Source organism: Haliotis rufescens, unplaced genomic scaffold (assembly GCF_023055435.1).
Source record: "Haliotis rufescens isolate VD_foot unplaced genomic scaffold, xgHalRufe1.0.p SCAF_6, whole genome shotgun sequence".
Classification (NCBI taxonomy): Eukaryota; Metazoa; Mollusca; class Gastropoda; order Lepetellida; family Haliotidae; genus Haliotis; species Haliotis rufescens.
Window position 1 is genome coordinate 12,635,838 of NW_025964334.1, and position 13,574 is coordinate 12,649,411.

At 38.8% G+C, this 13,574-nt stretch overlaps 1 protein-coding gene across 3 annotated transcripts in view; it reads right to left on the minus strand.

Moving 5' to 3' along the window:
- Positions 1 to 627: 627 nt before the first annotated feature.
- LOC124135479 (serine/threonine-protein kinase BRSK2-like) overlaps positions 628 to 13,574 on the minus strand; it is a 182,421-nt gene continuing 169,474 nt past the window's right edge. For all 3 annotated transcript variants that reach the window (XM_046500852.2, XM_046500851.2, XM_048385603.1), the window contains 2 exons: positions 11,898 to 12,064; positions 628 to 10,685 (listed from right to left, as the gene is read on the minus strand). In XM_046500852.2, the coding sequence (XP_046356808.2) occupies positions 10,593 to 10,685; positions 11,898 to 12,064 (260 nt within the window). In that variant the 3' untranslated portion in view covers positions 628 to 10,592. The remainder of the gene's footprint in view (positions 10,686 to 11,897; positions 12,065 to 13,574) is intronic.

The window sequence follows — 13,574 nt, forward strand, 5'->3', positions numbered from 1 at the left end:
GCATGGAGTTTCTTGAGTCACCTCATTTGCATATTTAAAGAATTGTGATACAAAGATTATTGGATGGGATATTAGTCATATGTATAACATGTCTAAATCATAAAAATGGACAATTTTTAATTCCTGTAAATAATCAAGCCTGGACCAGACAATCCTGTGATTGACATGGGCATCGATCCACGCAATTGGGGTATGCCGACATGCATGAACCAAGTGAGCGAGCCTACCCACCTAATCCCTTACGAAAAGTATGCAAGTATAGGTCATGTGTGTTGGTGATTCTGACAGGTGATAAGGTGTACTTGACTTTCAGTAACCTTTCCATTTCCAAAGAGGGTGTTTTAGTAAAATGTCAAATACTTACTTTCTGCAAATCCAAACCTGATGTGTATTTTTATGAAATTAGAGTAAAACATCAATTTCATAATCTATGTGACCATTAGGACTGTCAAACACAATTTTCTGATAATTTAGGAAACCAAACTAGTGTCATGCAGAGTTGCTTCCCTTGGGCTTCACTTCATGGATTCCTTCCACATTAAGCTGACATGCCGTGATATCAATGAAACACTGTTCAAAGCGGTGTTAACCTCACCTCTGTGGTTGATACACGAACAACACAAGGAGCTCATTTGTACAAATTTTATTTACCATGAGATTGCACTTCAGTGTTGTTGTTAGGGATGAACTTCAAAATATACATCTGATCACCAGAGTCGACTACAGCTATCAACATGTACAACCTCCACCAGGGGATGGCGGCCACCGCCTGGTCCACACCTTCAGCTGGTAACACAGAGGTGGGCGGCACACATCGTACCCAAAGCTACCCAGTACCCCGATTGTTTCCAGTTTAATGCTGCACTCTGCAATGTTCCAGCGATATGATGACGGCAGTCGGAATATAATCCAGTCTTGACCAGATAAACCAGTGGATATAATGAGCAATGTCCTTCACCTTCGGGGCAAGTCGCCTAGCCTGACCACTTCTACCGTAGTCGCCCTTCATAACAAGCAGTGAGTGAGTGAGTGAGTATGGTTTTACGCCGCTTTTAGCAATATTCCAGCAATATCACGGCGGGGGACACCAGAAATGGGCTTCACACATTGTACCCATGTCGGGAATCGAACCCGGGTCTTCGGCGTGACGAGCGAACGCTTTAACCACTAGGCTACCCGACCGCCCCTCATAACAAGCAGAGGCTGCTAACCCGGAATCCTCAGTGATCACCACTGATTTTTGACGAATTAAGAAGAACTGACAACAATTTGCCATGAAACATTATTACAAGATTACTGTCTCAAAAGGGGAAAAAATAAATAGAATTATGAAAAATTCCACAATGAGCAACTTATATTCTGGGAACTTATCTTTTCATTATCGAAAATCAACATCATCAATGTCTAGTCTATACTATATAGTCTATAGTCAATACTTGTCTTTCTTTAACCGTATTCGACATAATAAGCACCCAGGGCGCTCTCAAAATAAGAAAAAGGTTGAAAGATCGAAAATTTCGTGGTTTTTGCTGACAGCCTGAAATGTTTATATAAGACTATATATTTTTCCAGGATTTAATTGCCCATAGTTTAGGGTGCATATAACACACGAGTGCGTATTATACACGAATAAATAAGTCTTGTGCACATTGATTTATCAGAAGGGGTGCTATTTGGGATTGTTCACTAGCCAATACATTAGCAAATATCGCCGTGGGCGCTTATTAGAGCGGGGCACTTATTACATTGAATACAGTATATCTTAACACTAATTATCTTGTGTATGATTAACTATACAACCTTGTAAATACCATGGAGAGGGAGTCCTAACTTGGATGACTTGTTCCCAATCCATTTCAGAGTGAATAAAATATGTTTAAACAAGCTAAACCTGATCTAAATGAGTGACATTTAAACCTAATGGGCTACCCACTGCCTTTCCCCTCCAAGGAGAATTGCATGTGACAATTCTGAGTCCTGTTATTCCGGGTTGAAACAAGCCCCCAGCAAGGTAAGCTGGTTGTCAGAGTTGACAAAACGGATCGGGTGAGGCTTGGTGACTTGGACAGCGCGGATCATTGCTCACAATATCAATCACAGGATTGTCTGGTCCAGATTCGTTTATTTACATGCCGCTATCATAAGTCTGGAATATCGTTGAGTCAGTGTTAAAAAACAAGACAATCTTCAGCTGGAGAGGAGAGGCCGTCGTCCGCCTGGTGGGGGAGTGACAGCTCTGTACATTCAGTGCACGGTGCTGTACAGTGGGGTCGCAGCAAACTGGCCAGGCAAAGCACTAGTACTACATAGCGGTTGTCGGGACATACATATTGCTATTGACGAGCAACTTGGTCACGGAGCCACTAGACATGGCTGAATGTGGTGTGAAATGTACACATGGCTGCCCTCATTGGTCTGTGGCAATGTACAATGGCGAAATGCAACTTACACACCCTCGAGACCTTCAAGAAGGGGAGTTATGTTGGCATGAGAAACACCGCCCAACTTGGCACAGGAATCTGGCATTACGAATAAAAGAATTAAATTCCTTTAAAATTGGTGATGACATTAAGATTTACTTGAAACATGTAGAAATGATTAAAGAGCAAGAGATTAAACATTTTCTAATCTGGGTACTGGTCAAAAGGTTATGGTTTTCTAACTTGATGAAATTGGTTCGTCATGTCAAGTTTGTCAACATCGGCATCAAAGTTGGCACATACAAGTAAAATGTGGTACAATATGAAAACTCTCATACATTAAATCTCACTTAAATCCGATCTTTTACCGAGTTGATACCCCTCTCATGGTGTCACACCTTCAATACAAGGTCACGACGGGTGAACTTTCGACTGCCTAGTTAAACTGAATGTTGTTTTGAGTTTTGAACCAATCAAATATAAGATTTGTCAAACATTTGGCTTCACTACATTCTTTATTCTGTCAACACGATATGTCATAAGAAGCATTTGCTAGGTAAATTTCTGTTCCCTGATTTAGAGATTTCTATCTGAACAAAAGAAACCCTACGCAGATTATCACTTTAGGTGTAGATACAACAGCAATTAGAAATGATGGTGTAAAATTTAAAATACAAAGACTTTTTTTATCCTCCATTCGGAACTGTCTGTTTACATTCATTTTTGAGATAAACACATACAAAGATTCTAAGCTGATTAGAATGTTCACCTTACATCCCTCCTGCAAAAGTATGTAAGGTCTTGACAGATTTATCAAATACGAATAAAAGATCCAATTTTCATGAGATTGAGGTTCACTCAACTTGTATATCTTGAAACACACTTGACATGTTCAACACAATAAAGCTACCACAATGTTGTCACTTCCAGGTACATCATCACATTAGCACATCAAGGGAGCAGTTGTTTCAAGTCCGACAACTTCTACAGACCAGGAAGAGGTTAAATAAAAACATTTTTGACAGATCATGTATCGAAGGATTCTCTGGAAGTACTCGTGAGAAAAGCAATCACATACACCAACATACATGTCAAGTGCTATACATCATGGACCAATCAAATTGATCCTTGCATCAGTGGCCGAGGTACAAAGATTATGATTGGTTTCAAACAGGTGACCATTCTATACAAACTTTGTACATTGGGAATACAATCATCCACAAAAAAGCTGCAGACTGCCATACCACACTCAAGATGAAAATTTCAACCTTGGAAAAATCACTGCTAGCCTTTATTTTAAATTAAATTAAAACTGGATTAAAAGTGCCCCATGTAACAGACACACACCCCAAAAAATTAAAAAAATAAAAATTTAAAAAATACATAATATTTCTTTTATTAAACTTAGACTTTTTTATTACTGACAATAAATGACACTAAATATATATTTTACAAAATTTATTCTCCCACTATAAGTAAAAAAATTCCCCAATCTTTTGTCGTCACATTAATAACAACACTAAATAATTCTTTGTATCACGGCTCGGCTAGCAGTGTCCTACTAACAGGTTCCTTCACCCATCCACACAGTACATCACCATGACAACACAGAGCAGGTTCTGTACATGAGTATCAACAACACACGACATCTACCAGTTAGTCCCACTGCACTATCACAATTCAGGGGAGATAACTCACACAACCAGTCACAACACATGATCAAGAATCCAATGGTTGGCTTGGAGTAAAGGGTTCAATGCTAAATTCAATACATAAACTTTATTAATGAAGTGATTATCAATTAATTACGGTTAAACATTTTTTTACTTTATTTTTGAGATAAAAAAGGGTATCATAAAAAACAGGAGTACACTTTCTATATATAAAGAACTATTGGTGAATTTGAAAGGTGTATCTGTTTTGGTCTTGAGCCAGTCTGACCGATGATACAGTTCCTAGATAAATTTAAAATCTCTCAAACTAACTCATATACAATCTAGAATTTCTTCTTTTTCACTTACAAGAATATCCTACAGGTGAGCAGTGTATATTACACACAGTTCACCATTTTATAACAAACCTATTCAATAAACCTATCTGAAATTAAAACAAATTTTCACTATGAAACATCATTTCAGTCAAACTTTATCTGATTCTATCCAAGAGACGTACAAAATATGATAACAGCATCAGCTAAAAACAATGAAACCTAAAAGCGAGAATACATGAAAATCGAGACAACTCGATTTGTCAATAACCTTGAACTATTGACATCATTAAGTCATTTCTCTTAAAGTGTTTGTAAGAGAAATGCCCTGCCCTCTTGTCAGTATAGCTGCTGGGGAGAACACACCGTGACATTTTGGTCCCCGGGTTTCTTTGTTGCCTAACAACCAATCCAGATAAAAGCCATTTAAACCAAAAATCTTCTTGATGAATCAGGATGGACATGAATGTGCAGTATTCACAAAAGGTAAAGCAACATTGTTTTCATTCAATTACACAGGACCAATGTTATTTCAGGAGAGAAAAAGAAAGAGATATTTTTAGAGATTATGCAAATAAAGTAATAACCATTTCTAAAGGAAAATAAAAACAAATTTTGGATATCATTTCACAAATGTCGCTTATTATTTGCGCAACTTGATTATTTTCTTAGCCAGCCTCTCTCAAAACAAAAAGAGGTTAAAATAAGCAAGTTGACTTAAATCAAACTGCATTTGTTTTTTCGTTTTTTTTTACAATGTCAAATTAATACTTAAGAAACAAACTGGGACAGGCCTTATTTTCCAGATTAATCTATGCAAGGCTACCTGATTGTAACCACAACCTGTCAATATACATCTTGAATAGCAAACAAATGTTTTGATTAAAAACTTTGACAGCCTCTCATATGGAAACATAAACACTGATTTCATACAAAAGTATGAACATGCAATGTAAATATCTCTTCATGGTTAATCCTTTACAAGGACGTACAATGTGTTAGTTTCCAGCACTAAAGTATAAAAGAAGAAAATGTAAAAATCAACAATCAACACAAGGGTCTATAGTGTGCATTACACCGGCAGAATAAAGGTCTGCTAAAACATCGTCCAATAAAAGCATACAATGACAGTTCCCATCTTCACGACCATAATGCTTAGATTTATCAAATGAATTTGTTGCCATCATTTCCAGGTACAATAAGTGAATGGTTTTAACAAGATTGAATACTACCCCATACCGGTATTAAAATACAGTAAACTACGGTTATAACGAACTCAAAGGGACCACTAATTTTAGTTATATCCGTGGTTCATTACACGCATTTCGACCGTCAGACATCTTTTATCAAGTCACGAGACATCTCACTCGATAAATAACAAAAGTGTGCACTGTACATGTACAGAATATATCCACTTCAATCACTGTGTTACTATTGTTAATTGAGGGTGCAATTTGAAGACAAGTTGTCAGTGCTTAAAAGTAAATCACTTGCCTTCAATTGTTGATTGAGGCTTTGAATAACAGCGTTTGGCCGCAGATGTTTTGGTAGGCAGATTGGTGACACGTTACACGCTCAGCTCAAGAATTAACAGTTCGTTATCCACTTAAACATTATCGTTGACAGAGTACACGCGAGACCACAAGGTGAGTTCACTATGTCCATTATTTCGTTATGAGCATGTTCGTTATATCAGTCAACTTTATATGATAAAATATATGGCAAATGGACGTGACCAAAAGAACAGTTCTATATATCCGTCAGTTCGTTATAAACATAGTTTACTGTATACCCCATACAGGTATTCAAATATACCCCATACAGGTATTCAAATATACCCCATGGAGGTATTCAAATATACCCCATACAGGTATTCAAATATACCCCATACAGGTATTCAACTATACCCCATACAGGTATATTCAAATATACCCCATGGAGGTATTCAAATATACCCCATACAGGTATTCAAATATACACCATACAGGTATTCAAATATACACCATACAGATATTCCAATATAACCTGAGAAAAAAATAAGCCCCACCCCTTCTTTTTTTCAGATATTCTGAATTCCCATGTATGTTTGGAAATATCTACACGTGACATTGATCTCACTTTGATAAATGTCTTTGATGCCGCCAATACCTGCAGTAAGTTGGTACGTTCCTCACGATGGTCGCAAGGACAGGGTCATTTCCCATGATGCCAAGAAGAAAAGGGTGGTAGAAAAACTATGGTAAAGTTTAAAAACAGGTCATGCAAAATCGATTCCTGTTTCTGTAAGTAAAAAAAATTAATACAGGATACAATTTAAAAAATGGCTATTTTATATGGAAATATATAGTAAGAGGTGCTCAACTTTTGTCAAGGTCAAGGTGACTATAACCTGGCTAGAATCAGTCCACTCCTGTGATGTGTTCTTAAAGAGGCTCTCCTCTACATCAATAAGGCTGGGTCTGACTTTTTGTCTCAGTAAGAACAGCGTGCCTAAACCACTCCATGAGGATGGGTTTTAAAGGGGCAGGGGCTGATACAAATAATAATAATTTAATCTCATTTCTTTTTTCAAAAGAAAGAAATTTCATCTTTCAAATAGTACTTCTCTTGAAATTGAGCATTTCATGTCACTGATCTGTCTTGGTGACAGGGGTTTTGTGGTACATGAAAATAACATAACTAATTTATCACAGCTGTCACATGGAATCACTCAGCATCAGTTACCATGGAGACTGTAACCAAGGTAACTGGAGTATGGTAGCTCTGCTTGAGGGATGTCTGTTGGTATGAGCCTGTACTTACTGCACGACTTGGACTGTCGCGTAGAGGAGTGTCCGAACATGACGGAAATCTTTAATAAATATTCCTTTCTCAGTATCATTTTCAGTTGATTATTATTATTATTATTATTATTATTACCTGAGCTTACTAGATCCAACAGAATTTTACTGGCCTAAGGCATTGGGCTAGTGGCTAAAGGCTGCACCAATAAATACCAGCAGATGTCGTGTTGGAGACAGCAGTTCTTGTATACAACACATAACTTGGCCATATTACTTATTTACGACTCACGACTTACGATTTTTCATGGCATGACAGATTTACTATAGTCTTATGAAAACATCGGGTGTTCTTTAACTTCTGTTAAGTAGTGTACATATGAATTGGAACATGACCACGCAACTTATTCTGTACCCTATAAGAAACATCACAGTCATGGACTAGGAAGGGGGCCAACTCTCTGGTACCCATGTAACTACTACCAATCTCTTCCGGGTACCCATGCAATTACTACAAATCTCTTCCGGGTACCCATGTAACTACTACCAATCTCTTCCGGGTACCCATGCAACTGCTACCAATCTCTTCCGGGTACCCATGCAACTACTACCAATCTCTTCCGGGTACCCATGCAACTACTACCAATCTCTTCCGGGTACCCATGCAACTGCTACCAATCTCTTCCGGGTACCCATACAACTGCTACCCAATCTCACCCGTGTATCTACTTTGAATACTTTGTCAGTGAATTTTGCCTGATATTTTGACTCTGTGATGTGATAAGCTACCTGTTCGGCGCCATTTCATCCTACCTGGTACCCCTTTGCTGCTTATTCATTCTTAGTAAATTCCTTCGATAAAAGTTTACCATCGTGATGAGTACAAATTCTACCCGGGTAATAAAATGTGTTTATTCCACCCGTGATGAAAGACACCCACCCAGCCTGAAGACAAGCCATACATTTCAATGGTAAATAGTGTCTTCAACTCAAGTCGACAACAATGTTTGAGTTTGAGCATTAGGTACGTTAAGTAACACCAGACAATGAATGACTCCGGATGTGAAACAAATGGTTCGATGTCTGCTCCTGCAGTTGACGTGAGTAAAACAAATATCACAGGATTAAAAGATACAGATGTAAACAGAATATATTATGACTAGTTTCTTCTCTTTGACAGATGTGGTATGAAGAAAGAGATAATATCGTTTTTCTATTCACCTCACTTTTGTTTTTTTCACCCCAAAACCCACCAAATCAAAACATTTTTATCCAAGAATGTAATCTATTATTTGATGAACTAAAATCTGTAGGTTTTATGGAATGAGTGAGTGGTTTTGGGAGTGTTGTTTTAGCAATAGTACAGCTGAATTATGCAACTGTAAAGTAACCATACCTTGACTATCAAACTAGAGGTTGATATCATGAGCATGTCATATGGAAATAGTCAGGAAGGAGTCTGGAATACAAGAATACTGAATAGTAACTCCGACCCAATCTCATAAATAACAACCTCACAACCTTGATACAATACCTTACTGCATGAGGATCTAAAACCCTTATATAGAACGTCACGTCAGGTGAAATTTGGAGTTAACTTCGACCACCCAATCTAAATGAAGTATGCACAGGTTCTTGCACTAATCAGAAGTAATTTCTTTTTAACAATTTCGTTTCATTTCCAAACCCCCAAATTTGGGAACTTTTAACATATTGCAAACACAACACCACACAAATCTAGTACTCATTTTGGGTCAAGGTGATGCTCAGAAATGACAGATTGTATAAAATCTCCACAACAACATGACAACAAAGACTTTAGTATTTACATTCTGAACTGGCCAATTAAGTTAGTGTTTGAGATACAGAAATCAGGTATTCTGATTCACACACTTTAGTGAGAATTTATAAGCCTTGACACTGATTTGTTTATTAAAAACTTCGCCTGACACAGCCTCCTAATAGGGAGATGTCAGGTTTTTATGCAGGGAGGTATCGATTTGGATCCAGGAGGTATCGATTCAGATCCAGGAGGTATCGTCTCGGATCCAGGAGGTATCGATTCAGATCCAGGAGGTATCAATTCGGATCCAGTAGGTATTGATTCGGATCTAGGTGGTATTGATTTGGATCCAGGAGGTATCAATTCGGATCCAGTAGGTATCGATTCGGATCTAGGTGGTATTGATTTGGATCCAGGAGGTATCGAATCGGATCCAGGAGGTATCGAATCATATGCAGGGAGTATTATATCGGAGTGAAAGAGCTGACTGCAATATCAACTGAAGAAGGCCCTTAAAGACCCTTGACATGACCTAAACTGACAAACTATGGGTTTCACAATGAAAGAGACTTCTTTTATAAAATTAAATTGAAATAAATTATCAACACGATGTGTGTAACAAATGTGAAGATGTAAAAGTCCCCAGCTGCCAGATTGTGCCATCAGTTTCTGGAATACCACACTTGTCAAAGAGGAAGGATCACACGACATGGTGTAAAACACAAACATAGGCTGGTCTGTAGAACGTGAGGACATAGCACATCGTGTGAATAAATAAATAAATAAATAAATATCTTCTATGTGAAATATATTAATTCACTCCCAAATTCATTATAAATATACAAGAACGTTGTAAATGTGAAAGTTCAGCATCTACAAGAATATATTTGGAGATTCTATCCCTGCTGATTCTGACTAGTCAAAATGCAAAAATGGTATGTGGTTCTGATAAGATCAAGTCATTATGTTACATGAAAACAGACACTTTCTTAAATCATTGCAAATACCCTACTGAACATTTGGTAATTAGCATATTTCTGCAGGCAAGAAAGCGCATAAGCTTTAAAAATTAAAACTGAAATGAAAAAAGACAGTTATAAAAGAAAAAAGCAACAACTTAATTTTTAATTCTAAAATATACAGATAAATTTGTTACCTTTTTTTTCAAGTTCAAAAGCAGAAAATGGATCCATTTGAATAAAAACAAATCAGTTAACATATTATGTTTTTTAAAAACATGCACTAGAACGCTTTGTATTAACAGCAACATATAGCACCAAAAAACAGTAACTCAATATCCTTCCATCTTTCATGCTGTGACATATTGCATATTGGTGCCCACCTTAGGACCTGATGCACTATAAACCACTACAGGTATACCTATTCGACTCTAAACATACAAAATCAGTTGTTCAGTAAGTTCAATCTCACTTTGGGCACAGCTCTGGTTTGGCCCAATTTGCATATTTCTTACAAGTCATTTCATTGGTCGGTCAGCCATGGTGAGAATACTGTCAATGTTTGTGATTGGTCCAGTCTTGGAGAGGGTGGCAAGGTTGGGGATGGCCAATCACTTTTATTACCAATTGTTCCCTTGTGTATATATACAAAGATGTCCGTCCTCAAACCTTGTCTCTCTGTACATTCTCTGATAAAACTTTGCGGTCTTTTGTGGATTGTCTACGTGGAGGTAATGGAGGTCTCTTGTCTAATGGCTGAAAATAAACAAAACAATAAACAATAAACAAAATGAGTTTGCAAATGAGAAACTGGATTGAAATTAAGAAAAATAAATCAATTATAATGGAGTAGGTTTTGCTTAATGCTGTTTGTACAGTATTTTAAAAAGTCTTTTAAAACATCCATAACAACATAATGACAAGGCCTTTATTTTTTACATTTGGTGCAGTCCGTTTACGTCAGTTTTTGAGATACAGAAATCAGTTATTTCTACTGGATTGAAATAAATTTATTGCCACCTTGTACAGTATTCTAGTTATATCACAGTGTATCAGTTTGAACAGTATTCCAGTTATGTCACATCTGACATCGAGCTGACCAACCTAGAAACATAATTGGGGCAAACTGGGATTCGCATCCATGACCCGACCACCTGATCCCGTTAGTATGGGTTGGTGAAGACCAATTATAATCCGGATCTTCACGGGTAAGTTCATAGTAATAACAGAGGTGTAGCAGGGGTATGTGGTTCCTTGGGAAATGTGTTACAAACTGTTTTAGTATGTTTGTCTATTGCTAATTCTCTGCCAACAAAAACAACTTGTTGGCTGAGGTTTTAATGAACCCACGCCTTTATTATGGTGAATACATATAAATAATTTCATTGCATTTGGAACAATGGCTGATCAATGGCCATAATAAGTCTGAACTCGGGTCTTTGGCATGACGAGCAAACGCTTTAACCACTCGGCTAAACCCCCCCCCCCCACCAATGTTTAGGACACATGATGAAAAACACATGCAGGTGCTGGAAACACAGACCATGACACAAGCTCACTTGACTTTCAGTCAGGTGAGCTAAAAATGTTTGATTTTTTCTGTGACAATATCCAGTACAAATTACAGGTGATATTTCAGGACAATAACAGAAATTGGGACTAGTTCTGTAGTCCTTACGAAGCTGCATAATTAATAATGTGTCATAAGGACTAGTAGAAATTAGCCATTTTTAAGGGTTTTGCTATATGTTGTCATGATGAAGACTAGTGGACTAAAACTGTTAGTTTCTATCGCTGAATAATCGTAACATAATTCCAGTAATTGTAATGGCGGAATTTATTTCATAATTGTTAGCATCTATGCAACCCATGCAGTTTTAAAAAAAATGAAAAGGGCTATTTTTTTAGCCAGCTTATTGACAATTACAAGGGAGAGAACATGTAAGCAGATTTGGGTGTGGCTCTCACATCTTCTTCTCCGTTCTCTTTGGCTGCTGTACAGTAGGAGGGTGGGGTGTGGTCGGAGGAGTAGGACGCCGTGCTGTCTGTGCTGATTTTCCGGTTGTTCTCCCCTCGCGGCGCTGACATGAGCGCCTGGATGTGTTCGCACACACGTCGGAAACGCCGGGATGGACCTGCACATACATTACAAACACACACTTAATAGTGCTGAATATTTAGGGGCCTGCATTATACACACTGGAGACAGAAACAGGCCTACTGTTTTATGTACCTGAGACTAGAGTGAATGTGAGACAGAGGCAGGCTGGTCTACGTACCTGAGACGAGTGAATGTGAGACAGAAGCTGGTGTCTCTCTACGTACCTGAGACTAGAGTGAATGTGAGACAGAAGCTGGTGTCTCTCTACGTACCTAAGACTAGAGTGAATGTGAGACAGAAGCTGGTGTCTCTCTACGTACCTGTGACGAGTGAATGTGAGACAGAAGCTGGTGTCTCTCTACGTACCTAAGACTAGAGTGAATGTGAGACAGAAGCTGGTGTCTCTCTACGTACCTAAGACTAGAGTGAATGTGAGACAGAAGCTGGTGTCTCTCTCCGTACCTGAGACGAGTGAATGTGAGACAGAAGCTGGTGTCTCTCTACGTACCTGTGACGAGTGAATGTGAGACAGAAGCTGGTGTCTCTCTACGTACCTGAGACTAGAGTGAATGTGAGACAGAAGCTGGTGTCTCTCTACGTACCTAAGACTAGAGTGAATGTGAGACAGAAGCTGGTGTCTCTCTACGTACCTGTGACGAGTGAATGTGAGACAGAAGCTGGTGTCTCTCTACGTACCTAAGACTAGAGTGAATGTGAGACAGAAGCTGGTGTCTCTCTACGTACCTAAGACTAGAGTGAATGTGAGACAGAAGCTGGTGTCTCTCTCCGTACCTGAGACGAGTGAATGTGAGACAGAAGCTGGTGTCTCTCTACGTACCTGTGACGAGTGAATGTGAGACAGAAGCTGGTGTCTCTCTACGTACCTGAGACTAGAGTGAATGTGAGACAGAAGCTGGTGTCTCTCTACTTACCTGAGACTAGAGTGAATGTGAGACAGAAGCTGGTGTCTCTCTATGTACCTGAGACGAGTGAATGTGAGACAGAAGCTGGTGTCTCTCTACGTACCTGAGACTAGAGTGAATGGGAGACAGAGGCAGGCTGGTCTACGTACCTGAGACGAGTGAATGTGAGACAGAAGCTGGTGTCTCTCTACGTACCTAAGACTAGAGTGAATGTGAGACAGAAGCTGGTGTCTCTCTCCGTACCTGAGACTAGAGTGAATGTGAGACAGAGGCAGGCTGGTCTACGTACCTGAGACTAGAGTGAATGTGAGACAGAAGCTGGTGTCTCTCTACGTACCTGAGACTAGAGTGAATGTGAGACAGAAGCTGGTGTCTCTCTACGTACCTGAGACTAGAGTGAATGTGAGACAGAAGCTGGTGTCTCTCTCTGTACCTGAGACTAGAGTGAATGTGAGACAGAAGCTGGTGTCTCTCTCTCTACGTACCTGAGACTAGAGTGAATGTGAGACAGAAGCTGGTGTCTCCCTCCGTATCTGAGACTAGAGTGAATGTGAGACAGAAGCTGGTGTCTCTCTACGTATCTGAGACTAGAGTGAATGTGAGACAGAAGCTGGTGTCTCT